At 37.9% G+C, this 26,846-nt stretch overlaps 1 protein-coding gene across 9 annotated transcripts in view; it reads right to left on the reverse strand.

Annotated features, from left to right (window-relative positions):
• The window catches only part of GDAP2 (ganglioside induced differentiation associated protein 2), a 73,765-nt gene that overhangs the window by 40,339 nt on the left and 6,580 nt on the right, over positions 1 to 26,846 (reverse strand). For 7 of the 9 annotated variants that reach the window (XR_013520371.1, XM_078332863.1, XM_035252605.3 and 4 more), the window contains 7 exons: positions 24,726 to 24,968; positions 23,498 to 23,637; positions 16,937 to 17,090; positions 16,405 to 16,493; positions 11,049 to 11,125; positions 3,321 to 3,480; positions 1,182 to 1,338 (listed from right to left, as the gene is read on the reverse strand). Coding sequence is in view for 7 of the 9 variants with exons in the window: in XM_078332863.1 (XP_078188989.1) it covers positions 1,182 to 1,338; positions 3,321 to 3,480; positions 11,049 to 11,125; positions 16,405 to 16,493; positions 16,937 to 17,090; positions 23,498 to 23,637; positions 24,726 to 24,901 (953 nt within the window). In the remaining 2 variants the exon portion in view is untranslated. The remainder of the gene's footprint in view (positions 1 to 1,181; positions 1,339 to 3,320; positions 3,481 to 11,048; positions 11,126 to 16,404; positions 16,494 to 16,936; positions 17,091 to 23,497; positions 23,638 to 24,725; positions 24,969 to 26,846) is intronic. The other 2 variants (XR_013520370.1, XM_035252602.3) reach the window with 1 other exon arrangement.

A 26,846-nucleotide genomic window follows, 5' to 3' on the forward strand; every position in this document is an offset into this window, starting at 1 on the left:
CACGGGAAGTAGCATTTGACTGTGGCTGCCTCACTTGGAAAAGCTGTTCCTTGGTGCCCCCTAGTGGTTCATATGCTTTTGTTTTTTTAAATTAAAATCAGAATAAAGGAAGACCAGGAATTGAGGAGAAACAAAATACTAATTCTGTAAGGGACTCCAGAGATCATGTAGTTCAACCCCCACTTTATCAGTGGAGACAGACAGCATGCAGACATCATTACACTAGAGCACAAAAAATGCGATGCTATGCTTTGGGTGAGTACAGGATATCAAAAAGGCGTACAGGAGGTGGCATCTGTTCCAGACTTGGTAGTTAGGCCTCCAGAGACAATTGCTTTTGAAATCTGAATAGAAATTGAAGGAGAGTAGCACACTCAAAAGGAATGGGAAGTACCAAAGCTCAAAGATAAAACAAGCCATGATTTGCTCAATAGAACAGAGAACAATTTTAAGAGCTTGACAAGTACCAGGTGCTGTGCTAAAGCTCATTACATTATCTCATCTAAGGCTCACAAAAACCCGATGAGGTACTACCCCTCAATCAACCCTATAAGGCAACGGAGAGTAGACATTTACAGTTTTATTTATTTATTTTTAAAAATTTTCTTTAGACTTTTTTGAAAAGCAGCTAGCTTTACAAAGACTTGATCTTTGGAAAAACTTACCCAAAAGCACAAAAGCTGCTTCTATGTTTTTAAAAGGATTTCCTCAAAATTGCTTTAGAAGAATATGGAAGAACTGGTTTGGATGTCTTATAAGGTCCTTGGGATAAGTCAGGGAGAAATAAAGCTCTTTTAAATTTAATTAAACTGTAGATTATCCTTTAATTACAAAGTAGAGCTAAGTAAATGCTCTGTAACTGCCTTTCCCTTTTCCTAATTTCTCCTTTTAAAATGCAAACCTTGCATGGAGCCACTACGATTATAGTCCACAGGGTAGGAGCTCTGAAATCAGACCTGTATCTGAATCCCAGTTTCACCACATCTTAACTGTGACCACTGGTAACTTTCTTAACTTTGAGTGTTTGCACCTCCAAAATGGGGGCGGTATCTTCCTCACTGATCGTCATAGAGAATGAACTGGAATGCGTTATTTGTGCATGTAGCTCCTGCATCAGATGCAAGGCCCCTTTCTTGTTTCTGGTACTCTTACTATCTAGCAGCTCTGGAGGGCGGTCTTACTTTCTCTGATGCTGCTTCTGCAGAGCTGCCTCTGATAACTGTCCCTGGAGGATCAGTTTTCTTTGCTTGTCAATATCTCCTTCCATCCGAGCAAAAGCATGAGAGCCAATGAAAGACAGATCAACTCCCAAGCCTTCATCCTCCTCTTCTTGGTTATCTGTAACAAAAATGCTACTATCAATAGAGAGCTTATGCTAAAACTAGACAGTAAATAAAACACATTGTGAATGCTGCAGTAGGGACGACAGTGAGAACTCAAAAAAGTGGGGTTAAGGTTATTTTTGAGAACGAAATTGTAATCAGATTTAGGCATTTGTAAAACTGAAATAATGAAAGACACTGCCTGTCCATGCGTGACAAAGGTTTCAGCAGTATGTGAAATCAAATCAGGGTGACCTGGGTCTTAGGAAGAAAAGAATAGAATGTGGTTACACACAAAAAGACAGAAGTAATTAGATTGTATTCGGGCCTAAAGATGGCTCATTGCACAGCATCTGACAAAAAATAAGTATAAAAAACAAGCATTTGGGAAGGTTTATTCAGCACTGTTGAAGGAGAAAGCATTTGATTGCATGAACCCCAGCCCTTCTGTCAGCTAACATCCCAAGATGAATGTACCAGGATCAGAGAGTATAAACCACATTCCTTAAGAAATATTTCAGTTATAATTTAGCACCCTGGTTTTCTACACTGGTCATACCAACACAGTGATTTTGGTCCATAAGAGACATAGTTCTCACTACAAACTAATATATTAGCTTTCTAATCTATCCATACAATCACTATGAGTTGGATTAGCAGAAATCAGTCTCTTGAGAACAGACGATCTCTTATGCCTTGGTAGATCTGTTAAGCAAAAACAAAACAAAACAAACCTTGTACCATGGGGAACCTCCCAAGGTAATGCCCGCACTTGAATTCCAACCCGGGGACAATCAGCTGGAATTTCCCCACATCTACTTCACTGCTCCTCAAACTGACAGGCCAATAGCTTGGAAGGGCCTGCTTTAATTAAAAACACCCCTCAAGTAAAGCTTGATTATATATATTTTAACAGATTTAACATTCTATTTGAAAATATTTAAGAACACTAAGGCCTGTAATATAAAAGTATTTTCTGAGATATGAATGCAAATCCAACACTCTGAGAATGGTGGAGGGAAGAGAATCTTTTAGCAAATGAGTTAGTCTTATCTACTGTCCGGTGCTCAAAGAGGTTTTGCTGTTCATCATAATTATCACACTAAATGCATTTTATGAACGAAAAATTTTATGGTAGTCACAGGCATGAGGATTTCTAAACAACTCTTGGCATAATTTCAAGGATATATCATACTGGAGGCTCACCCAAAGTGCAAGCGTACCCCTTCAGCAAAGCTTGGTTTCCAGACATTTCATCTTTTCTGATGCTAAACCACTTATAATTCACTCCACTTGATGAAAGTCTAGGCACTGGTGTAAAAATCTTGAGTTGCTTCCTCAAGATTCTGGCTTGATGCTCAGTTTTAAAAGAATTGTTCACACTAGGAATTTCACAGTAATTCCTTAAGCTGCTGGATGTCAAGATTCAGTCCCAGCACTGAAGCCCGTGAGGGATGCTTCTGCAGAAGGGACTTACAACCTTCAGTATGTACACATGAACATCACTACAAGGTGCCACACAGAGCAGAAACAGAAGGGCCACCATCCTAACACATTCTACATGCTGTTCCAACCTACAACAGTATATAACCCGAGGAGACAAAATGAATGGTTCTAGTATTCTTGTCTTAGTAGTTAATGTTAAACACGATTTTTAGAGGATATTGAAAGTCATTTAAAATGTCAGACAATAACGTCCTTTACTATCTCAACAGCGTCCTGCATGAAACTATAAGCTACATTCGGGTGAGAATATTGCTATAGCCACTTCTCAATCCCCACTGTCTAACACAGACTTGACATATATCTATCCACCTATAATTTTATTTTTAATTTCAAGCATAGAACTTGAAAACTTCTAAACTGGTCTTGACTGCGGTGTTAAGCTAATAGAGAGCTTTCCAAAGGTTAAGCTGAACTTCTTACCTCTTTGGTGGTTGGTGCCTTATTTTCCCTTCTTAACAGGGAGATTTAAAAAGTTAGAACTCCACAACTCACCATCTGGAGCACCAGGCTTTTCACTGATTCTGATCTGTCGTTCAGGCACCACAGGCTCCCCTTCTGCATTGCCAATGTCTGCAGGCAGGTACGGCAACGATCGATTCTCCTCCTTTAACGACCTCGGGAAGTACAGAGGTAGCAGCTTTTGGTAAGTAGCCTGTGTCAGAAAAGCAAGACATTCTGTGAAAAACAGGGTACAACAAAGAAAACCTCAGCAGTATTTAGTGCTGTTCATACACTGTGAGGATAACCTCCATTAAGAATAGACTTTACCACTGCTGAGCTCAGATTAGATACTGTCTGGAACCCTCAATCAGCTTCCGCATTAAAGATAAGAATATTATTATCTAGTCAAGTGAAATGTCATGCCCATCCTAACACTTCCAGGTCACTAAACCTGGAATGCATAAGCCCTGCCACTCCTGTCTCCATCCCTGCCTTCACTTCCTAATGGTAACAGTCCTTCAAGATCTAGCTCAAATGCTACTTCCTTAATCCTCAGTGTGCCCGCAGGGTCCATTCAGCCCAGGTGTTGTTTGAGTTGTTTGTGAAGGATTTCTCTTTCATGATGTTTATTCTTTCTTAAAAATGTTTCAAAGAACAAAGATTAATTTTACTTAAAAAAACAGAATGAAACTTATCTTGTAATTCCCATATTGACTGGTCCGCAGACTAATAAATCTGCAATACGTTAAAGACATGTAGTGCTCTTATTTATCCCGTATCTTGAAGCATGTTACTTTTTCATCATCCTAGGAATTGTTTTCTCATTACATAGAATTACTCAACAATTATTAAAAACTATACTAAAAAAGACTAAATTAAAATAATTAAAAAATGATGGAATCACCTAGGACAATAAAATCATTCAAGAAATCATTATCTTTCATTTTCATATTGTGTTACCCACAGCATTGCATCATCTTTTAAACATTTATATATATATATAGATGGAGATACCATCTTCATAGCCTTTTTTAAAAACTGAGATAGAATTCACATACCATAAAAGCCACCCTTTTGAAGTATACAATTCAGTGGTTTTTTTGGTTTGTTTATTTTCTTTAATTGGGGTATTGCTATGCTGCCCAGGCTGGTCTCAAACTTCTGGGCCCAAGCAATTTTCCCACCTCAACTTCCCCAGTAGCTGGGATTACAGGTGTACACTACCACACCCAGCTTCAGTGGTTTTTCATATAAAGAATTCACAAAGGGGATGTAATCACCACCACTATTTAATTCCAGAATATTTTCACCACTCTAAAACCCACTAGCAGTCATTCACCATTTCTCCCTTTCCCACCCCAGCAATTACTAATCTTCTTTCTGTCACTATGAATTTGTCTATTTTTGGACATTTCATAAAAATGGAATACAGGGCCAGGTGTGGTGGTTCACACCTGTAATCCCAGCACTTTGGGAGACCAAGGTGGGCAGATCACAAAATCAGGAGTTCAAGACCATCCTGGCCAATATGGTGAAACCCTGTCTCTACTAAAATACAAAAATTAGCTGGGTGTGGTGGTGCACACCTGTAGTCCGAGCTACTCAGGAGGCTGAGGCAGAGGAATCCTTTGAGGCAGAGGTTGCAGTGAGCCGAGATTACACCACTCCACTCCAGCCTGCTAACAGAGTGAGACTCTGTCTCAAAAAAAAAAAAAGGAATACAGTATGTGGCATATTGTGTCTGATTTCTTTCATTTAACATGATGTTTTCCAGGTTAACCCACGTCATAGGAGTTATCAGTACTTCATTCTTTTTTATGGTTGAATAATATTCTAACACATATGCACACACACACACACACATTTTGTCAGTTCATCAGATGATGACATGTCGTTTTTCTTTTTTTGAGACGGAGTTTCGCTCTTGTTACCCAGGCTGAAGTGCAATGGCGCGATCTCAACCTCCGCCTCCTGGGTTCAAGCAATTCTGCCTCAGCCTCCGGAGTAGCTGGGAGCACCACCACGCCCAGCTAATTTTTTATATTTTTAGTAGAGACGGGGTTTCACCATGTTGACCAGGATGGTCTCAATCTTTTGACCTCATGATCCACCCGCCTCGGCCTCCCAAAGTGCTGGGATTACAGGCTTGAGCCACCGTGTCCGGCCAGATGATGACATTTCAGTTGTTTCTACTTTTTGGCTATTATGAATGATGCTATTACAAATATTTGTGTACAAGTTTTTGTATGGAAGTATTTTCAGTTCTCTTCTGTATATACCTATGAATCAAATTGCTGCATTATATGATAAGTTAAACTTTTTCATTAACTGCCAGACTGTTTTCCAAAGTAGCTGCACCATTTTTACATTTCCATTAACTATCTATGAGCGTTCCATTTTCTCCATATCCTAACCAACACTTGTTATTACTGCCTCCTTTCATAATTATAACCATGTTAGTGGGTGTAAGTGGTATCCATGGTGGTTTTGACTTGTATTTTCCTAAAGGCTAATGGTGTGGAGCATCTTTTCAGTGCTTACTGGCCATCTGTATATCTTCTTCAAAGAAATGTATGTTAATTATGTTTAATTTTTCATTTTTTGTATTTTATAATGTTTTCACATCTTAAAAAGCTTTCTAGCCTGAGAAGACTCTCCCTGTGAGGGATATATCTTGCATATGCCAACCAACCAGTCCCAAATCTACAGCCCTAATCATTTCCTTACCTAACTCTTACATACCAAGCAAATATTTCTCCTGGTTTAAATCATCCCAGGGTCAGGTATCAGGAATCTAGAGATTACTCCTATAGCCCAGAATAATGGAATTATTCAAACTAGCCAGTCCTAAACTGTAAGTCCTGCCCTGCCTTGCCTTTCGCAAGGAAAACACAATAAAGGCTCTGGTTCAGGATTTCCTCACTCCTGCTTCTGCCTCCTGACTGAAACCTAGTGTTCCTCCTGTGGCCCTGCATAGCACCCACGCCTCTCTTTTACAGAGAAACTATACAAAACACTAAACTTTTCTTTCTTTCTTTTAAACAGTCTTTCTTGCCATAGACCTCTCTCCCTCCTCACCCAGTCACTTTTGTAAATTAAAACCTAGGCATGAAACAGCATGTCTGTTCAAAACTTTCGTTCACTTTTAAATTTGCTTGTCTTTTGTTGAATTATAAGAGTACCTAATTTATCCATTTGTATTTTGGCTGTTTGTGCTTTTGGTGTCATATCTAATAAACCACTGCCTAACCCACAATCAAGAAGATTTATATCTACACTTTCTTCTACGAGTTTTATAACTTTAGCTTTTACATTGAGGTCTTAGATTCCTTTTGAGCTAATTTTTGTATATGGTTTAAGGTAGAAATCCAACTTTATTCTTTTGCATGTGGATATCCAGTAGTCCCAATACCATTTGTGGAAAAGACAATGCTTTTCCTCATTAAATTGTCTTGAAACCACTGTCAGAAATTTGATTCCATTGACCTACACATTTATCCTTACGCCAGTACCACAGTCTTGATTGTTACAGCTTTGTGGTGAGTTTTGAAATTGGTAAGTGTGAATCTTCCAATGTTGTTCTTTTTTTCCAAGACTGTTTTGACTATTCTGGGTCTCTTGCATATCATACATTTAGGATCAACTTGACAATTTCTGCAAAAAACGAGTTGGGATTTTGATAGGGATTATGTTGTCTGTAATACAATGTAGGGAAAATGGTCCGTAAAGTCATCTTAACAACATTAGGTCTTTTAACCCGTGAACACAGATGTCTTTCCATTTATTTGTGGTTTTAAAAATTTCTTTCAAAGAGGTCTTAAAGTTTTAAATGTACGAATCTTTAAGTTTAGTTCTAATTATTTCATTACGTTTTGATGTTACTATAAGTAGAATTGTTTTCTTAATTTTTGTTTCTGGATTGGTCATTGTTAGCGTGCAGAAATACAATTTATTTTTGTATATTGATCTTACATTCTGTGACCCCACTGGAACTCTGTTAGATCTAACAGTGTTGTGTGTGTGTGTGTGTGTGTGTGTGTGTGTGTGTACTCTTTAGTATTTTTGGTAAGATCACGCTGTCTGCAAATAAAGGTACTTGTACTTTGTTCTTTTCAGTTTGGGTGCTTTTTCTTTCTTTCTCTGAGCCAAATGCCCTGGGGCTAGTAACTGTGGTAAAACATTGAATAGAACTGGCAAGAGCGAAAATCTTTGTCTTCTTCCTGATCTTACGCAGAAAGCTCTCAGTATTTTACCATTAAGTATATGAGCTAAGGATTCCCTTTTTCAAGTTGAAGAAGTTCTCTTTTATTCCTGGTTTGTTGACTGTTGTTACTAAGAAAGAATGTTGCATTTTTTCAATGTTCTTTTCTACATCTATTGAGACGGTCCTGTGGTTTTTATACTTTATTGTATTAATATGGTATATTACATTGATTCAGATTCTTGTATGCTGAACCAAGCCTCCATTCCTGAAATAAGTCCCACTTTGGGGTGGTATATAATTCTTTTATATGCTGTTAGATTTGGTTTGATAATTTTTGCATCTCTAGTCATAAGAGATATTGCTCTATGGTTTTCTGGCATGTAGTATATTTTTAACTTTACTGGACAGAGTTGAGAATTCCAAATTTTTCATCTGCAGTTCATAATATTAAAAAGAAGACAATTAAATGAAGAAAACATTTTGGAATCATTAAATAAATCAAAGATGAATGTAACGAGATAGCAGCCCTCTTAATGATGATCGTAAGATTTACGGTATAAGGTGAAGAAGTCTCAGACTCTGAGTCTTCAGACAGCAAGATTATCTCTCAAATTCAATAATCTGTGAGTTGATGATGTATTTTTTTCTTTTTTTGAGACATAATCTTGCTGTCACCCTGGCTTGAGTCAGTGGCACAATCTCAACTCACTGTAACCTCTGCTCCCTGGGTTCAGGAAATTCTCATGTCTCAGCCTCCCTAATAGCTGGGAGTACAGGCGACTGCCACCATATCCAGCTAATTTTAAAAAAAAAAATTTTTAGTGGAGACGGGGTTTCACCATGTTGGCCAGGCTGGTCTTGAACTACTGATCTCAGGTGATCCAGTCACTTCAGCCTCCCCAAGTGCTGGGATTACAGGCATGAGCTACCATGTATTTCTTTTTTTTTTTTTTTTTTTTTTTGAGACGGAGTTTCGCTCTTGTTACCCAGGCTGGAGTGCAATGGCGCAATCTCGGCTCACCGCAACCTCCGCCCCCTGGGTTCAGGCAATTCTCCTGCCTCAGCCTCCTGAGTAGCTGGGATTACAGGTACGCGCCACCGTGCCCAGCTAATTTTTTGTAATTTTTAGTAGAGACGGGGTTTCACCATGTTGACCAGGATGGTCTCGATCTGTTGACCTCGTGATCCACCCGCCTCGGCCTCCCAAAGTGCTGGGATTACAGGCTTGAGCCACCGCGCCCTGCCTACCATGTATTTCTAAGGACAAAAGGGAAATCAGGTATTCTCAGTCAGGAAGTCATTCAACAAGAACAACTTAATCACATACTATTTTGTGATAGGAACCTGGACAGTCTCATTTTACTAGAAGGATGTGTGACAGTATTCTTTCATCTTTTATGTTTGTGCAACAGTATTTAGTTGACACAAAGAGGTTATGTTTAAATTCTTACTAAAATGTCTAATAAACTGGTTTTTCATTATCCCTTTATTCTTCTATAAATTATTCCCAAATAACTTTTGAGAAAAAGGTGGTATACTGAAGGCAAAGACTTACTCTCTGCTCCTCCAAATCTGGGTCAGGTGTCATGATAAGTTGCCATGGGACTGTGGGGCATACCTTAGCAGAGCATTTGCCACACTGTAGGGTGATCTCTGTTTACCTGGCTGTTTCAGCATTAGTCTGCGAACTCCCTGCAAGCAAGAGCCATATCTCATTTGTATCCTATGCTATGAAAATGGACAAATCTCTAAACTAGACTTCCCCCCTCGGCTTCAAAGTGATCAGCACAACTTTCAGCCATTTGCCTTTGGCTTATCACTATATACTTACTGAGTTTCCAAGCAGACAAATCCTAATTATCACTGTCAAATATATACATAGATAATTAGGATTTGTCTGCTTGGAAACTCAGTAAGTATATAGTGATAAGCCAAAGGCAAATGGCTGAGCCTCTGCCCTGACAGTCCACTAATCCTCTAAGACGACGTGTTCAGAAAATAACCTGTCTTCATCCCATCTCCAAAACGGTTCCTGCCTTCTGTTTCTATCTCAGTGGTGGTATCACCATCTAGTAATTCAAGCCAAAAACCTACAAGTCATGTTTACCTCTTTTTCCCACATGCATTTAATCAACCACCAATTTACTTACTAAATATCTAAAATTTTAACACTACCAGTACCCTTGTTCAGGCCTGATCATTTCTCATGTGGAGTACTGCTACCGCCTGTTATCTTTTCCTGCCATTAGTCTTTCTCTTTCCAAATCATCCTCCACACAGCTAAAACAGAAATTAGATGACATCATTTGAGTACAGCTCTTTTCTCTCCCATTACTTAATTAATAAAGTCTAAATTTCACAGCTGGGGACACAAGGCCTTGAATGATCTTACCCCTATCTAACGTTCATCATCGCCACTGTGAGCCTCACACTTTATGCAACAGCAATACTAAACACTCTATGCTACATCTTATTTCCATGCCTTTGCTCAGGCTTGTATGACTGTTGTCACTTGCCTCTCTCCCTTGGCAAACCTTATGTACCTTTTACAATTATTTCAACTTATGTATCACTTCCTATGGGAGGCATTTCCTAACCCTATGCCAGGCTAGAGTTATGTCCTGTCCTTCCCATATCTCCATTAAGGCACTTATTACAATTATCCTAACTTCTCTGAATTATCTATCTCCACTAAAGAATAAAAGCTTCTTGAGGAAACGACCATTATTTTTTCACTGGCGTACTCCCAGGACCTAATAGAGTAAACCTGATACATGCTAAACACTCAGTAAAAGATCACTGGAAGACTCTATGTATAAATAAAGAAGATGAAACAAAGTAAATGTGCCCTTTTTTCAGCAAATTCAAAGTACATATATATTTTATACGCTTTGAATAGATAGTTCACTAGTAGATAGCTAATATGAATGTATTAGCTCATTTAATTATCACAAAAAACTGGATACAAGTACTATTAGTATTTCAATTTTACTGAAGCTGAAAAGTTAAGTAACTTGCTCAGTGATACAAAACTGGGAAACACTGTAAGCTGAATTAGACAAAGCACTCTAAAATTAAAGTGTAATGAGATAAGAATTAACTATTTTCTAGAATGGCTTGAAATTAAATGGAAATATATTAAACCTAACTACACATAATAAAATATACAAATCTCACAGTGCCAGCCACTAGGCTAGGCTGTCACTCGGTCAGCCAGACACCAAAGCTTTTCTGGCATGTTAGTTTTCCAGTTACACTCCCCAAACATGCAGTGCTTAGCAGGTGATGCTTTGAGAGCTAACACAGGGGCCAAGCAGAACAACTCTACTTTTTAAGATTTCACTTAGTGACAACAGTTTAGTCATAAAAAATATGAATATAATGCTCCTTCTTGACTTATTTTTAGTTTCCAGTATAGTCTTTTTCAATGAATGATGGTAAGTCCCACTGTCAAATATATACATAGATAATTAGGATTTGTCTGCTGGAAACTCAGTAAGTATATAGTGATAAGCCAAAGGCAAATGCTTAAAGGTAGAAATAAGATTTAAACAATGTAACAATTAGCAAAATACCTCTTCAAGATCAGAGACAGCAAATACTACTTTTTCAATGGTTTCCCCATGAATCTCTAGGAATCTCCTTACAGTGCCTAAAAAAAGAACAGAAAGATTACTCAATAACTAAAAAATTACTTACACATAAAAATCAAGCTCTTCAATGTTTATTTTTGTAAGGGATCACTTCTCACTTCATTCAGGACTCTGCTTAATAATACCTGTATAAAAACCCTTCTCTGATCTGCTTTCCTTCACAGCAAGTGGGATAGACATTTTATGAAGTTATTTGCATACTGTTATCCTCCCTGTCTTCTCCTCATTCGCTAGAATGAAAGCTCCATTACAGAAGAAGCTTTATTGGATTTACTGCTCTATTTCCAATGTCAAGAACAATGTCTGGCAAGAGAAGATACTGACAATTCTCTCTCATATAGTATATTATTCTTATTCCTTTCTTTGGCCAGAATGATTTAGCACGTCTTTCCATTCATCCAGTTACAGTATAAGATATCTTACCCAGCCTTTCATCCCTTGACAGAACTCCATAAATAAAGCTCAATTATTTTTTCTTAATTTCTATGTTATTCTAATTCTTCTGTATCAACTTCCTGATAGCAAGACCTACTGACCTTTACTTCAGTTCTTAACTCATTGGATCTGTCCCTAGCTTTAGTCCTTAACACGCATGCCCTCACCTTCTAAAAACGTTGCCCTCCAGGGTTTTGTCTTCAATATTTTTTAGATATACTTATTCTCCTTAGCTCACTAATTTGCTGGATAGGTATTACCTCAAATGTTGATGGCTCCCAAATCTTTATATTGTTTTATTCTGAGCAAAAGACCCCAATTCTCTGATGTCTATTGGGTGTACTTGCTCAGATAACTCACACAGACCTCAAATTCAAGGTATCCAAACCCGACACTAACAGGCCCAAATCCTGACCACCATCTTTTTCCAGGAAACCTGCTCCTTTTAACCTCCATTACTTACCTTGGTTACATATCAACATCCAACCATCATCCAAGCTGGAATCTTGAATTGTCTTCTTTACCTCTTCCTTCATATTGCATAGTCATAGTTCCCATGACTTTTAATTCTATTGCTAATATTTCTAACATTTATTCCTTTCTTTTGGCTGCTTTCAGATTCTCAAGGCTCACACAGACTTTGGCAATAAGTTCCTAACTGCTCTCCTGTGTCTTTTCCCCCCAGGTCTACATACTCACTGTTGGCTGACTTACATTCTCACGTTACCCTCCTTACTAAACACTGGTGATCACTCTGCACTGCTTACAGGTTAAGATTCAAAAACCCTAGCATGACTCTCTACACTCCAACCCCAACTATCCACTTTCCCCCAGTCAGCTCTTTGGTCCTACTTCCAAACATTCTTCCCACGTCTTACGCTTTAGCTAAATCTACTTTATTGTATTCAAAACATGCCGCTTACTTTTATGATGCCCTGCCTATGCTTGCGTGGTTACTTTTGACTAGAATGTGACTCATCCGCCATTCTCCTCTTGGTGAGCTCCCACGCATTTTTCAGCACTCAGCCAGGAGCCATCCTCAGCCTTCCTTGTTCCCTCCTGGAGTCTTTTGAACAGCCTTCATTTAAAGAATTTCTCACATTTTATAGCTAGACTAAGCTTTCTGAAGACCAAGTATATTTTATCCTAATATTACTTTATTTTGGGGCCTAGCACACCTTATGATATGCTATGCAATCATTCAAAATAACTAGTAACAATTCATGGCTCAGGTACATATTGCCTGCTTTGTTCAACACTGCATCTCCAGAACCTAACAGAGCAAACCCATTTGCTAAAGGACTAAACAAACACTCCTAACTCTCCTCCAGTTAGATAACAAATTTATGTTTTATTTCACCCTCTATTCTGCTTCAATACTTTTTCAAAAATGAACTTTCAAAAAAAGATTTTCGGAGGGTATGGGGGCTCATGGCTATAATCCCAGCACTTTGGGGGGTGAGGGCGAGAGGATTACTTGAGCCTGAATTCGAGGCTAGCTTGAGCAACACATGAGACCCTGTGTTTACAATTTTTTTTTTTTTTAATTAGCTAGGTATGGTGGCGTATACCTGTAGTCTTAGCTACCTGGGAGGCTGACAAGGGAGGATTGCTTGAGTCCAGGAGGTTGAGGCTGCAGTAAGCTGTGACTGCCCCACTGCACTACAGCCTGGGCAACAGTGTATGACTCTCTCTCTCAAAAAACATACAAACAAACAAAAAACAAAAACATTTTTGGTTTCCTATTTATTTTGACACCAAGTTTTAATGTTCGTGCATATTGGTTTTCCAGAATATAATTATATTATTTCCTTTGGAAGATAAAATACAATGCTAAATAGCAACCAACTTGAATTTTCTCAGTGGAATTCATTTAGAAAATTAACTCTGCAAAAGCAGTGAAGACTGATGTCATGAATCTAAGGTTTTAGTACTAACTACCAGGCCACGCTGTCCCTTTCAAAGTTTCATCTGTGCACTATTATCTGCAACCAATCATGATGTCCTGTGCTTAAATATCTAATGAATACCCTTTAACTTGCAAGAATGACACCTAGGACATCACAATTCCCCATCTGGAACCGCCACAAGAACAAACACCTTCATCTTATTTCTCACCACTGTATTCTTTTGTATACAGCACATAGTAGTCACTCAAATTTTTGTTGGATGAATAAATAACCTGATAAATTTATTTCAATGCAGATGTTTCTTTAGTTTTTTTCTGGTGAAGAACAAGCTGCACATGAACTAAGAAAAAAAAACATAAGTCTTAATATTATCTATCAAAAACACATTACTTAGGCTTCAAATGAAATCAATTTTGATAAGTTTAATAAGAAAGCTTTTGATACTAAGGACTTAGAGTTATACCATTAGATTTGTTCTTGGCCCATATATGCCTCAAAAGTATACAAGCCATTTGTCTTCCAAATGCTTGATAAAGTAACCAAACAAAGGGCATCGTCTTCTGTGTGTCTATTTGAATGAGATGCTACAGTTTTGCCACTAGATTTAAGGCATAAGTCAAATGTGCCTTACAAACTATGAGTTAATTTGCCCACTTTAAGCGTCGTACATTTCCTTTTTGTTAATTAAATTTCTAGAAATTGCTTCATCAAAGTCCCTTTTACTTACTATTAATCTTTATCTGCGGTTACTCTCAAAGTTGACCTCTCCTATAGTACTGCATCAAGTGATTTGTCTGGGGCCACAGAGCTAGAGTTGGCCTGGTAGAATTAGAACTAAAAACTAGTCTTCTTAACTCCCTATTCAGAGCCTTTTCTAAAAAATCATGCTGCCTCATTAAAATATAATCCTTAAGATTACCTTAATAAAAATAGACATATAAAAGCTATGGGACGACAGGGCAAGGCCTACGCAAAATCAGAGAATACAGAGAGCAGCCAGAAGCCTTGTCGGGATCAATGGTATCAAGGCAGGAACTTTGCTTTGCTTAGAAAACAGGCAGGTTATCACTCAGCAGTCTTCCGCTGAAGCAGCTCTAACGCAAACGTAATGAATCATCTACTATAACACACAGGTTACCCGACTTGGGAGTCAGAAGGTCTGGATATATGCTCCAAGTCTGTATAAGCCTGAGAACAGGAGAAATTTCTGAGCCTCTCTATCTGTATAATGGACACCAGACTACCTAAAACATTGGGTTGTTAAGGAAAGTAAGTGGAATTTACTTGTCTCTTTGTAAAATACGTATTTCTTCAGCAAGTACCATATGACAAGCATTGAAGAAAGAAAGGTAAGATCCCTGCCCCTCAAGCTCAGTCTAATATAATGTATATAAACAATGATAAAATAAACAAATTTACTATAAAATCCTTGAGCAGTTAGAATACTGGATTTTAAAATAGCTTATAATTTAAAAAGACTAAGACTGAATAGATCCTCACCCTAAATTCCAGGCTATATAATAATTTATACATTCAAATATCTTTGTGATATTTGTGGAAATAAGGCTTTCAGCTCTGCAACTTTAAATTCTAAAGATAAAAAAGGGTCTTAAACATCATTTAGTATAGTTTGTCTCCAGATGAGAAGTGTTTTCTATAATAGCTGCAACGGATGGTCGTGTACTCTCTGCATGGATGATCCTAGTGATAAGAAGTTCACTAAAATACTTTTCTGTTACAGATAGTATGATCTCAAGTGGGACCAATATTTTCCTCCTTATAACTTGGTCTTAGACTTAGCCTTGCACAGCTGAAGTTCTTATTTACAATCCTGATGAGGATCTGTAAACTTCCTGAAATAACATGGAAATTCTGTATTTATGCACATTTTTCTTGAGAGAAGGTCCACAGTATTCTTTCACCAGATGCTCATTGTAGTATATGATAATACCCTAAAGAACTTCTGCTTGAAAAATGTAGCACAGAGTATAAGTCCACAATGAGATTCCTTCAGATATTTGAAGATGGACATCATATTTGCTATGAGCATGTTCTTCTTTAGGAGAAACACCTCTAATGGTTGAAACTGTTTGGCCTCCTGTTTGTCAGTGGCTCATGCAATACGACACACACAAATATATACAAAACTTCAGATGTGGTCTAAACCTGCATACATACAGTGAGATCATGGACTCTCTTTAGCTGAATGCCATACTTTCATGTCACATATATACATTTGGCTCATATTAATTGAACCTAGTCCTTTTAAAACCTAAATGCAGAGTTTTACCTTCAAATAGCATGTGTGAAAGTTACTAAACTGCTAAGTGTTATACAGATATGACACCATGAAGTCTGACTGCAGACTGGTAAGATTATTCTAAAGTCTGATTTAATTACTCAACGCATTAGCCATACTTTCTCACTTAGCATCACTTTCAAATTCAAGAGGCTAGCTGCTGTGAACCTACTCTGGTTTTGGGGGCCACCCAATTCAAGACTCATTCTTTGCTCAATTAAATTCTGTTAAATTAAAAAAATGAATAGACAAGTCTTCTAACCCTTTATTCAAATGGATAAAAATGTCAACCTGAAAAACTGAGAGCTCTGCGACTTGCCAGTAAAAACTTTCCTCCAGAGTGCCAAAGTCACTTAATTTTCTTTGACTGTAACTATTTAACTAATGAGAAAAAAAAATTTTGTTGCCTTTTTCTTTTTTGAGATGAGGTCTCACTATATGTTGCTCAGGCTGGAGTGCAGTGGCTATTCATAAGTGCCATCGTGGCTTGCCGCAGCCTTAAACTTCTGGCCTCAAGTGATCCTCCCGCCTCAGCCTCCCAAGTTGCTGGAATTCCAAGTGTAAGCCGCCATGTCCAGAATTTAAAAAAATTTTTAAGATTCAATTCATGTACAGCATCTCCAATATTACTTACGAAGTGCTATGTGTGTTGCATCCTCTAAAGGATAACCACGTTTTGCAGAATTGATGACACAGAAGCCAACAGAAGACATTGACTGCTCTCTGCAATGAAACGGAAAACACAAAAATTGCACTTCAAACATTTGTGATACATACACAACAATATATAACTAATTTCAAAATGCAGCTCAACTTCTCCTTGCCTCCCTCTTCCACAAAGCTACTATAATAGCTAACCCAATTGCACTACTCAATAATTATATTAATATACAATTTAACTGCCTTTGGAGGACATATATTACACATAAAAACTGAATAAAAATGGAAAAAGGTTAAATTCTCAAGTCACTTAAATCTATCCCATTATCCTGCTAAGCTTGAAAGAATAATTATATTATCAGGGTCCTCCTAAATCACCTTAGTTCCTTAAAATTTGACTTGCGTTGCTAGGTTTTTAATCTTTAAAAACTGGGGCCTTGATATTTAAAAGCGAGGGCCTTTAACAATGTACGATATGCCATGTCCCGGAAGTGAGTAGACCATACTTTGCCAGCTGAAGCACATTTCTGTAGCAGCTATAAAGGGAACTCTCGGCTGCTGTGCGGTAGCGGCTTTTATATTTAGGTCCCACTGTGTGAATGATGAACCGGGCAGCTAGATTGAATCCTTTTGTCAATTTGGCTTCACCTGTTCGGCAACCTGGAAACAATTGAAACATATATAAATTTAGAAGTATTGGGAAAACAAAAACAAAAAACAAATGAAAGCATGAAACAGAGAAAGTATTAAGAACTCTGAGAAATTTCTGTTAAACATACAGACTGAATACGGGCATTTCTTTCTGTTCCTTCTGTTCCCAAAATGACAGTAAAGCAATACAATAGACATTAGCACAGACAGATAAAGAGAAGGAGAAAGAACAGATAAACATCATCAAAATTTTGGAAGGCAGGTCAACTGACTAGTAACTGACTCAACAGAGCAGAGAAATCTAATTGCTTGCAGAAATGAGATAACTAATACGGAGTAAGCTGATCTGTACTGAAAAGCAGTGTGGGATATAAGACAGACTGCTGTGATTCAAATCCTGAGTTACCATGTTCCTGTTGAGACACACTGGGCAGGGGCTTGGCCTTGATGTAACTCCATTTTCTATTTAACAGTGATACTAGCAGTACATACTTCACAGAATTAAATGTTACTATATGCAAAGTGCATACGTGCATTAGCAATTACTGTTGTTATTACTAGAGAACGCTAAAAAGGCTCAGAAATTGGAGCCCTAAGTACTTATAAAGGCTATGCTGAAGTGGAACGTGGGACTAAAAACAGGAGGATCGGTTAAAAAGTTTATATAAAAACAGTCGAATCTACAACAATCCCTCCCCCAGCCAGCACAGCAAGGTGATTTTATTATTTTTTTTAACCACCAGAGCAGCAGGGAGAAAGTTTATTCACTGGAAATGCCTAACTAGAGAGTTTCTGGATTCCAGAATCCCAGGCACAGCCGAAAAGAGGGGATTTAGTTCAAGTATTATACTTAACAGTGAAAGTCTAGCCCTCTGCCCCTAAATGGCTTTCAAAAGAGACATCTAGGCTTAAACCCCTGGAGGATTCCTTTGTAAAAAATTGAGAGACCCAAACCAAAGGACCTACAGATTATGATAACTGGGGAACGCTCCCCAATAAAATAACAGGGCTCCTATTCTGTCATCTGCTTCAAGACCCACCAGGCCCACCTTTGTCCACTGTTACGAACTGAATGCTTGGGTTCCCTCAAAATTCCCATATTAAACTCTACCCGCTAATGTGATGGTGTTAGGAGGGAGGGTCTTTGGAAGGTAATTAGAATTAGATACGGTCATGAGGGTAGAGTCCTTATGAATGAGAGCTGAATCCTTGTAAGGGTCTCCAGAGAGCTGCTCCCTCTCTCTGCCACGTGAAAATATAATGAAAACTCAGCAGTCTGCAGTCAGGACCCTCATCTCGGATTTCCAGTCTCCAGAAGTTTCTGTTCTTTATAAGCCACTCAGCCTATGATACTTTGTTATAGCAGCCTGAACTTATGGATACACCCATGTGTACAAAGTTTCCCATGAACTTTTCAGTTCTTTCATCTTAAATCCAGCTAACACTTAAGGGTCACCAGAAAGCAACAAAAGCCTCTAACAAAAACTAAAAGGGGAGACTCAGCACATGCTCAAGAAGTAGACAACACAGGGAGGAAAACTGAAAACAAAATCAGAATGTCATAAAAATAGACTATTCAGAGAATAGGAAATGGCACTTATGTAACTGCTACAGCCAAGTGAAAAACATGACAGCAGAAATGAAAAGTTCAATAGAAGGGTTAAAACTAAACTTGAAGAAATCCCTCAGAAAATAAAACAAAAAGAAATTGAAAATAAGAGCTAAAAGATAAGAAAACTGAAGAATTAAGCAAGAAAATACAACATCCAATAGGATTTCTTCAGAGAGAATGAAGAATACAGAGGAAGGAAATTATTAATGAAATAAAACAAAAAATTTCCCGTAATGGAAAGACATGAGTTTCTAGAGTCAACTAACCCATAAAATACTCAAACCATATGAAGGCACATCGCTGTAAAATCTAAGAGCACTTAGAAACAAAGATGAGATCATAAACTTTCCAGAAAGAAACCAGTAACATACATTCAGGGATAAGACTAGCACAAAACTTCTCAACAGCACTAATCAAAGTAGAAAACAAAGGAGTAGTGCCTTCAAATTTCTGGAAAATGATTTCCAAACTAGAATTCTATTTCTGAGCACATTACAAATTAAGTATGAAGGTAGAAGTAAAATCTCAGTAGTTTTGCCCTATTGCATCCTTCTTTCAAATCTCCTGGTAGATTTACTCACAAAAATGAGAGATCCAATCCATCATACAGACAAAAAGATTTTCCAGGTTGATGTTAAAAAAAAGTTCAAGAACAATAACTGTGCAGCAGGAATACAGAACAGTCTAAAGAGGAAAGGGAGGTTGGAGGGTTCCAGGAGGGACTGTGGCAAGAAAAAAGTAGAATGGAAGGATCAAACTTTATCACTCCGATTAAGAGAGCCATCTTAATATGAGCAATGGCCCAGGTCTAACATGATACAACATTAAGACAACACAACATCACCTACGAAATATTTTAGCCAAAACTTGACTATTAGACATAATGTCAAGTTTATAGGAAATGCAAACTAAATGGCACCTCAAGTAAATCAAACAAATCTAGAAGGAGGGATATTGTGAAACTAATTGGCCTTGTTCACTCAACAAGTCAGTGTCATAGACAGGGGACTGTGCTGGATTACAAAATACCACACACACGGCTAGAGGCGGTGGCTCACGCTTGTATTCCCAGCACTTTGGGAGGCCAAGGAGGGCAGATCATGAGGTTGGGAGTTTGAGACCAGCCTGAACAACATGGTGAAACCCCATCTCTAAATACAAAAATGAGCTGGGTATGGTGGCACACACCTGTAATCCCAGATACTCAGGAGGCTGAGGCAGGAGAATCACTTGAACCCAGGAGGTGGGGGTTGTGGTGAGCTGAGATCACACCACTGTACTCCAGCCTGGGCGACAGAGCGAGACTCCATCTTGGCAAACTGACACAATAACAGAAAACTAAACACCGTTATGTTCTCACTCATACGTGGGTGTTGAACAATGAGAACATATGGACACAGGGAGGGGAACATCATACACTGGGGCCTGTCGGGAGGTGTTGGGGTTAGGGGGGGAACAGCAGGGGGTAGGGGGATTGGAGAGGGCTAACATTAGGAGAAATACCTCATGTAGATGATAGGAAGGATGGATGCGGCAAACCACCATGGCATGCGTATACCTTTGTAACAAACCTGCACGTTCTGTGCATGTACCCGAGAACTTAAAGCACAATAAAATAAAAATAAAACCCCCCACACAGAGACAAATTAATAAACATAACAAAAAGACGCAATGTATGGTCCTGGATTGGATACTGGTTTGGATAAACAGCTGCTGCAAAGGACATTTTTGGATCAGCTGGAATTTTAAGTATGGTCTGGGTAGTAGATGGATGTAATTTCTGAAATTAAAAGGTGGAATTCATTTGCTGAAGAAGGCAAACTCCAGAATATGTACATGACTATCTTATTTTGAGACTAGCATACACATAATTATTTTTTGGTAACAAACGATATAAGAATGTACGTATACACCCACACCCACATAGAGGTTTAAACAATAAACAAACGTCACATAAGTTTAGTTTCATAAAATTTCTAAATTCACAAAGTGAATATAAGACTGACTTTTTTCAGGGAGGAAATCTGGGTACAATAAGCCAACCCTGCCTGTTCTAATTTTAGTATCAATTCTTAGATGCTTAGATACTAACTGAACTGACATACAGTTTCATGTATCTTCTTATCAAGGATTCTATGAACACACCATGATTATCATTCTTCCTCTTCAATAGTAGTATGTTTTCCCCAAATATTCTGTTCTCTATGTTAACCCTAACTGTTTAAATCATTCCTTCAAATAATCTGGTTTCACAATGTTAGTAATTTTCTGTTAGGTGTGCCCCCCATTTATTACTTTTAAAAAGTAGTAATAAAAGACATACAGTTCTTGTCCATATGACAAGAGTTTATAGTTTAATCGGGATACACTTACTGTAAGACCATTTACAAGATTACAATTGTGATAAGCCAACAAGAGAGAAGTACTACAGGCTGGGAGCATATATTGTGGGTGGTCTCATCTATTATGAAGTAAAAAGAAACAGTGCTTTGAGGAAGAAAGGTAAGCCAAGACTTAAGAATAAGGGTTGACAACTGAAAGACCAACAGCAAGTGCAAAACTAGAAAGGAGCTTGGATGACAAAGCGGGGAGAAAAGATCAGTTTGACTAAAGCATGGAAAGGAAGGGAAATGGGGGCATGGGCTAAGCCTGGGGAAAAGTGACTGAGCTCTTGCAAGGCCATGGGGATCCGTTCAAGGAGTTTAGATTTTTAAGTTTAATGGGAGGCCACTAAATGGTCTGAAGGAGGGGAACCATAAGAAGAAGGAGTTTACACTTACTGGTTGTGTGTGGACAATGGAACGAAGAATGTATGTAGTGAGATCAGTTGGGAGAGAGGATATGGCTATAATGCAGGCAGGGAATGATGGCTGTATACGCTACCTGCTGGAGACAATGGTGACAGACGGAAATAGATTTAAGACTAATTTAGGGCATGCTGATAGACTTTATGTGAGGGATAAGAAAGAGGAAACTGTGAACCCTAAGGTTTCTTGAATGAAAAATGAAATGGGAGGCTGGGTGTGGTGGCTCATGCCTGTAATCCCAACACTTTGGGAGGCCGAGGCAGGCAGATGAATTGAGGTCAGGAATTCAAGACCAGACTGGTCAGCACAGTGAAACCCCATTGCCACTAAAAATACAATAATCAGCCAGGCGTGGTGGCACATGCCTGTATTCCCAGCTACATGGGAGGCTGAGGCAGGAGAACTGCTGAAGCCTGGGAGATGGAGGTTGCAGTGAGCCAAGATTGTACCATATCAAAAAAAAAAAAAAAAAAAAAAAAAAAGAAAGAAAATGAAAAATGGCATGGAAAATAATGCCCTTTTACTAAGACATGAAGTATTGTTAAGCTAATGATGTTTCCCTGTCATTTTCAACTTATTGTAAGACTGTAATATTCATCTGTTAATTTTTTCATTTTCTGGCTTATAGTTCCAGTGACTTAAAAATCTTTAGTCTGTCAACCTCAGCTTCTCAGCTTTATATCATCTACAAATTTGGTAAGCCATGCTTGTTTTTATTAAGTCATTAATAAAAATGTATAGAGAGGAGAGGAGTAAGTATGCAGCCCTAAAGTTTGGCACTGATTCACTTCACACGCAACTGGGGCCTAACAACTAACACTAGAAATAATACTTGTTGAACACTTAGGGTGTGCTTAGCACCTAACGTCCATTATGTAATTTAGTCTTCAAGATATTAATTTTTCCCGTCGCCAAATATTTATTAAGTTTTTGCTAGATGTCCGGAACTGAGGTTGGAACTGCTATTACCATCCCCATTTTAGAGATGAGGAAACTCAGAGGTGAAGTAATTAGTCTTAAGTCACACAGTTAGTAAAGGGCAGAGTTATAATATGAATCCCAGTTTGGAGATGCTCAGACACACCCAGTTTAATATTGACATTTTACTTATACACGTCTGTTAAATTTTCTTCTTCCTTATTATCTGTAAGTCTAGCTCTAAGGTATATGTAAGCATTCACACGCAAGCCATTAGGAATTCTTCCAGACCAGCTTCTCTTAATTTTACCAAACAACTTGTCAGGATTATCTTTAATATTGTTCTAGTTTCTACATGTCCTTCATGGTCTCTTGTTTTGCAGCTTAGTTAAGACCATTTTCTCACATTGTCCTTATAGGCAAAATTCAGTTTCTGGATCAAAAAATGCAATTCTTCTCATTCTATCTCTTCTTTCACGGAGTCAGCACTGTAAGTATTCTTGTTCAAGTTCTATTATTTCTATTAGGTTAGAAACCAGTTGCCGGTGTGAAATGACAGAAGGCAAAGAAAGCGAGATTTTATACAGGTTAACTTTGCTGTTTACGTTTTAAGAAACATTGCTATAGTTCATAAATACTTTCTATACAATGGGAAGGCTGAATTTCACAGTATCTCATTTGGGCTCAAGTAACAAAGGGGTGCAAGATTGGTACTTTAACAGTTTTTCAGTTCAAGAGGACAGTCATTTTACAACGCTTTTCTTGCAGCTTCTGTGCAAGAAAATATGTAGCCACGAATATGCTACCGAAACTACCTAGGTACAATGAATGCCATTTAAAATTCAGGACGGGACAGAAAGTTTTATTGGTAGCAAATTCTCAGGACTCAGTTTTTAACACGGTTCAAAATGTAATAAATTTTGTTAAAATGGAGCTTTCCAAAGCAGCTTTTATTTTGTTTCAATCAAAGAAAAATGGTTACATCCACATAATTTTCCCACAAAACAGGCCTCTTCAAGGCAGAGGACATTAAAACACAAGTTTCCTAAGCAATAATATACCAAAGAAAATTCACTCACCTTTAAGTTTCTGGAGATCTTCCTTCAAATCAGGCCCCGCAAGCATGAAGATACTTTCTGACACAGGATTCTTATCTGTGAGGCTTTCATTGCTGGTGTTCACAATGGCTGTACAGTTCAGTAACGCCACATCTCCTTTCCTGAAGAAACAATAAAGAACAAACAAGTGTGGGGAAGAAGAAGAAATCTGGTTTCTAATTATTTCAAAACATTTTATCCTTGACTTTTTTCATAATGTTGGTTTTGCTAGCTCACAAGCCAAGCAATAGTAGAAAGGACTATCTGGAATCTTAGATCTTTAATGCAATTGTTATAACCATGAAACTCACAAAACCACCATGTTTAGAAATAGCAGCATTATTTATATAACAGCCAAAGAGTGGAAACAATCCAAATATCCATCAACTAATGAACTGATAAATGCGGTATACCCATACAATGGAATATTATTCAATCCTAAAAAAATAAAGTACTGATTTGTACTACGATGTGGATGAATCCTGAAAACATTACGCTGTCACAAAAACCCACAAATTTTACTGTGTTCATTCTATTTACGTGAAATGTTCAGAACTGGCAAATCTATAGAAACAACAAAGTAGATTAGTGATTGCCTAGAGGGATTAAGGAAAAACAGGGAGTGACTGCTAATGGGGCTTTGGGCTGATGAAAATGTTTTAAAACTGACTGTGGTGAGGATTCTGCAACTCTAGAATATACTAAAAATCACTAGATTGTGCAATTTGAATAGATGAATTATATCGTATCTCAACGTCTCAATAAAGCAGCTTTTTAGAGCAATGAACTACTACTGATACACACAATAACACAGATGCACTTAAATCATTCTGCTGAAAACAGACTAAAAGGCACACAATTCATTAAATAAAACTCTAGAAGATACAAACTAACCTACAGTGACAAGAAGATCAGTGGTTGCTTAGGGATGGGGAGGCAGGGAAGGGCAGGAGGGAGGAATTACAAAGAACAGAAAAAAACTTTTGGAGGTGACAGATAAATTCACTATCTTGACTGGTGATGGCTTAGTGGATGTATTAACATAAGTCAAAACTTATATACTTTATGTAGTTTATTAAATATCAATTATACCTCAATAAAGCTGTACATGTATATGCAAAGCTATACTTCGACAATGCTAGGGCTTAAAGAGGTTACAATAAATTATGAGAAAATGTTATCTCCTCATATGATTCCATCAAATAATTACCAAAGAACTACTTTCCCATTGATGTCCTTATTATAAAGAAAAGGTGATCGAACAGTGTCTTCCTGAAATATCTCAGCTGTGGTATCAGAGGAATTGAATTCATCTTCACATGAGTCACCCCAGCTTGGTAGTGTATCCACATCCACAAATTGGGAAGGTGCACCTAAGGGATCCATGGAATGAGAACTTTGATTTGTCTTTTCCCAAATTCCTCAGCAGTTCAATATTCACTGGAGACTTTAGCTTAAGAGAAAAGAAAAAATCATTTTAATAGAGAAGCACAGGTATTACTTGACTTCTACTAAAGCAGTAAACAAAATTCCACTGTGAAATACCCCAATAGTAGACTGTGTGATTATAGTCACTTAAAAAGTCCATTAAAAACAATGGACAACAAAGAATTGCTACAACATTCCTAAAACAGGATTAAAGAGTGATTATTTAAGCATTAATTCTTTTTAAAGAGTTACAGCCATTAAAATAATCACATGGCCCATCAATTCTACTTTCCAGAAATAGGACTATTCATTCAACATTCACTGAGTGCCTACTATTGAAAAAACAAAAAGTGACAGATACTGCAAGAGATACAAATATAAATAGTATATAAAGTCTGATGATAATGTGGAAGATGTACTAGGTACGACAAAATGAGAAGCAGGAGGTTACTGCAATCGAGTAGTAAGAGATTCTAAAGGTTTCAACTAGGAAAGGAGAAATAGAAACAGGTACACATCTAATAGGCAAAATACAAAGGAAGGATGAACAGGAGCCGACAATCCCTAGGATATGATGTGTAAGACAGTGATATGGTAGGTGGCTGATTGTGCTGAAACACTGACATTAGAAGAGGAGGGTGTTGGAAGACATACTGTCAAGCACTAGACAGAAGTCATGGGAAATTCTTTGTTGCCAGAGAAAAGGAGAACCAATTTGCCTATGAGTCAAACAGCTATTTCAGTAAAATGGTATATTCATTCATCGAATAAATCTTTGTATCACGCCATTGCAATCCAGCCTGAGCAACAAGAGGAAAACTCCATCTCAGAAAAAAAAAAAAATCTTTGCAAGCATCCATTATATGTTAGATACTATTGCAGGCACTGGGAATACACTGGTGAAAAGAGCAAGTCCCTGCCCTTAGGGAGCTTATGCTTCCATGGAGACGACAGAAAATGGTAAATGATAAAGAAAGAAGCAGGTATCTAACAGAATGACTAGAGGAGATATGGGTTATGAGAGAACGGGTACCACCTGAGTAGAAAGATACAATGAGAGAGCAAGTCTTGTGAAGCTCGGAAGGATGTTTCAGGCAAAGGCCAAAAAGGCAGGAAGATCTTGGTATATTGCAGGACAAGCAAGGAGGTCAGTTTAGGTAGAGCTGAATAAGCCACGTAACGAGCGGTAGATGATGAGGTGGGTACGAGAAGGAACGGCCGGAGGATACAGTGTGTAAGCCATGGTAAGAAGCTTAAATCTTATTCTAAATATTAGGGGATGCTATTAGAGGATCTTGTTCATGGCAATTATTAAACATAAATAATATTTGAAAAGAATACTCTAGCTACAATGAAACTGAGAAAGGGCAAGAGTAGGTGCACAGACCAATAGAAAATGACTGCAGTAATTAGGTGAGATGGTAGTGATAAGAAACATTAGATTCGGAACGTATTTTGAGGATGGAGTCAACAAGACTTAATGAATATAGACAGTAGGGAGAAAGAACAGAACCAAAGATAACTTTTGGATTACTTGCTTACACAATTGAGTAATGTTATGCTACTTACAGAGAATGGGGAAAATTAGAGTAGGTTGTAGGGCAGTGTGATAACCAACGGATTTTCTTTTTTTATGTTTTTTTGGGTGTGCTAAGTTTGAGATGCTTGTTTGATGACCAAGAGTTTATGTCAAACATGCAAATTGGTTATATGAGGCTAGGGCTCACAGAAGATGGGCCTAAAGATATAAATTTGGAAGTCTCGGCATATAGCTGGTATTTACAGCTATATGAACTGGACAAGACAGCCTAGACAGTAAATGCAACAGAGAAAAGAGATCCAAGGACTGAGTCCTACAACAAAACCTAGAGGTTGGAAAGAGGACAAGTCAGAAAGTAAAACA

This window comes from Callithrix jacchus, chromosome 7, assembly GCF_049354715.1.
Source record: "Callithrix jacchus isolate 240 chromosome 7, calJac240_pri, whole genome shotgun sequence".
Classification (NCBI taxonomy): Eukaryota; Metazoa; Chordata; class Mammalia; order Primates; family Cebidae; genus Callithrix; species Callithrix jacchus.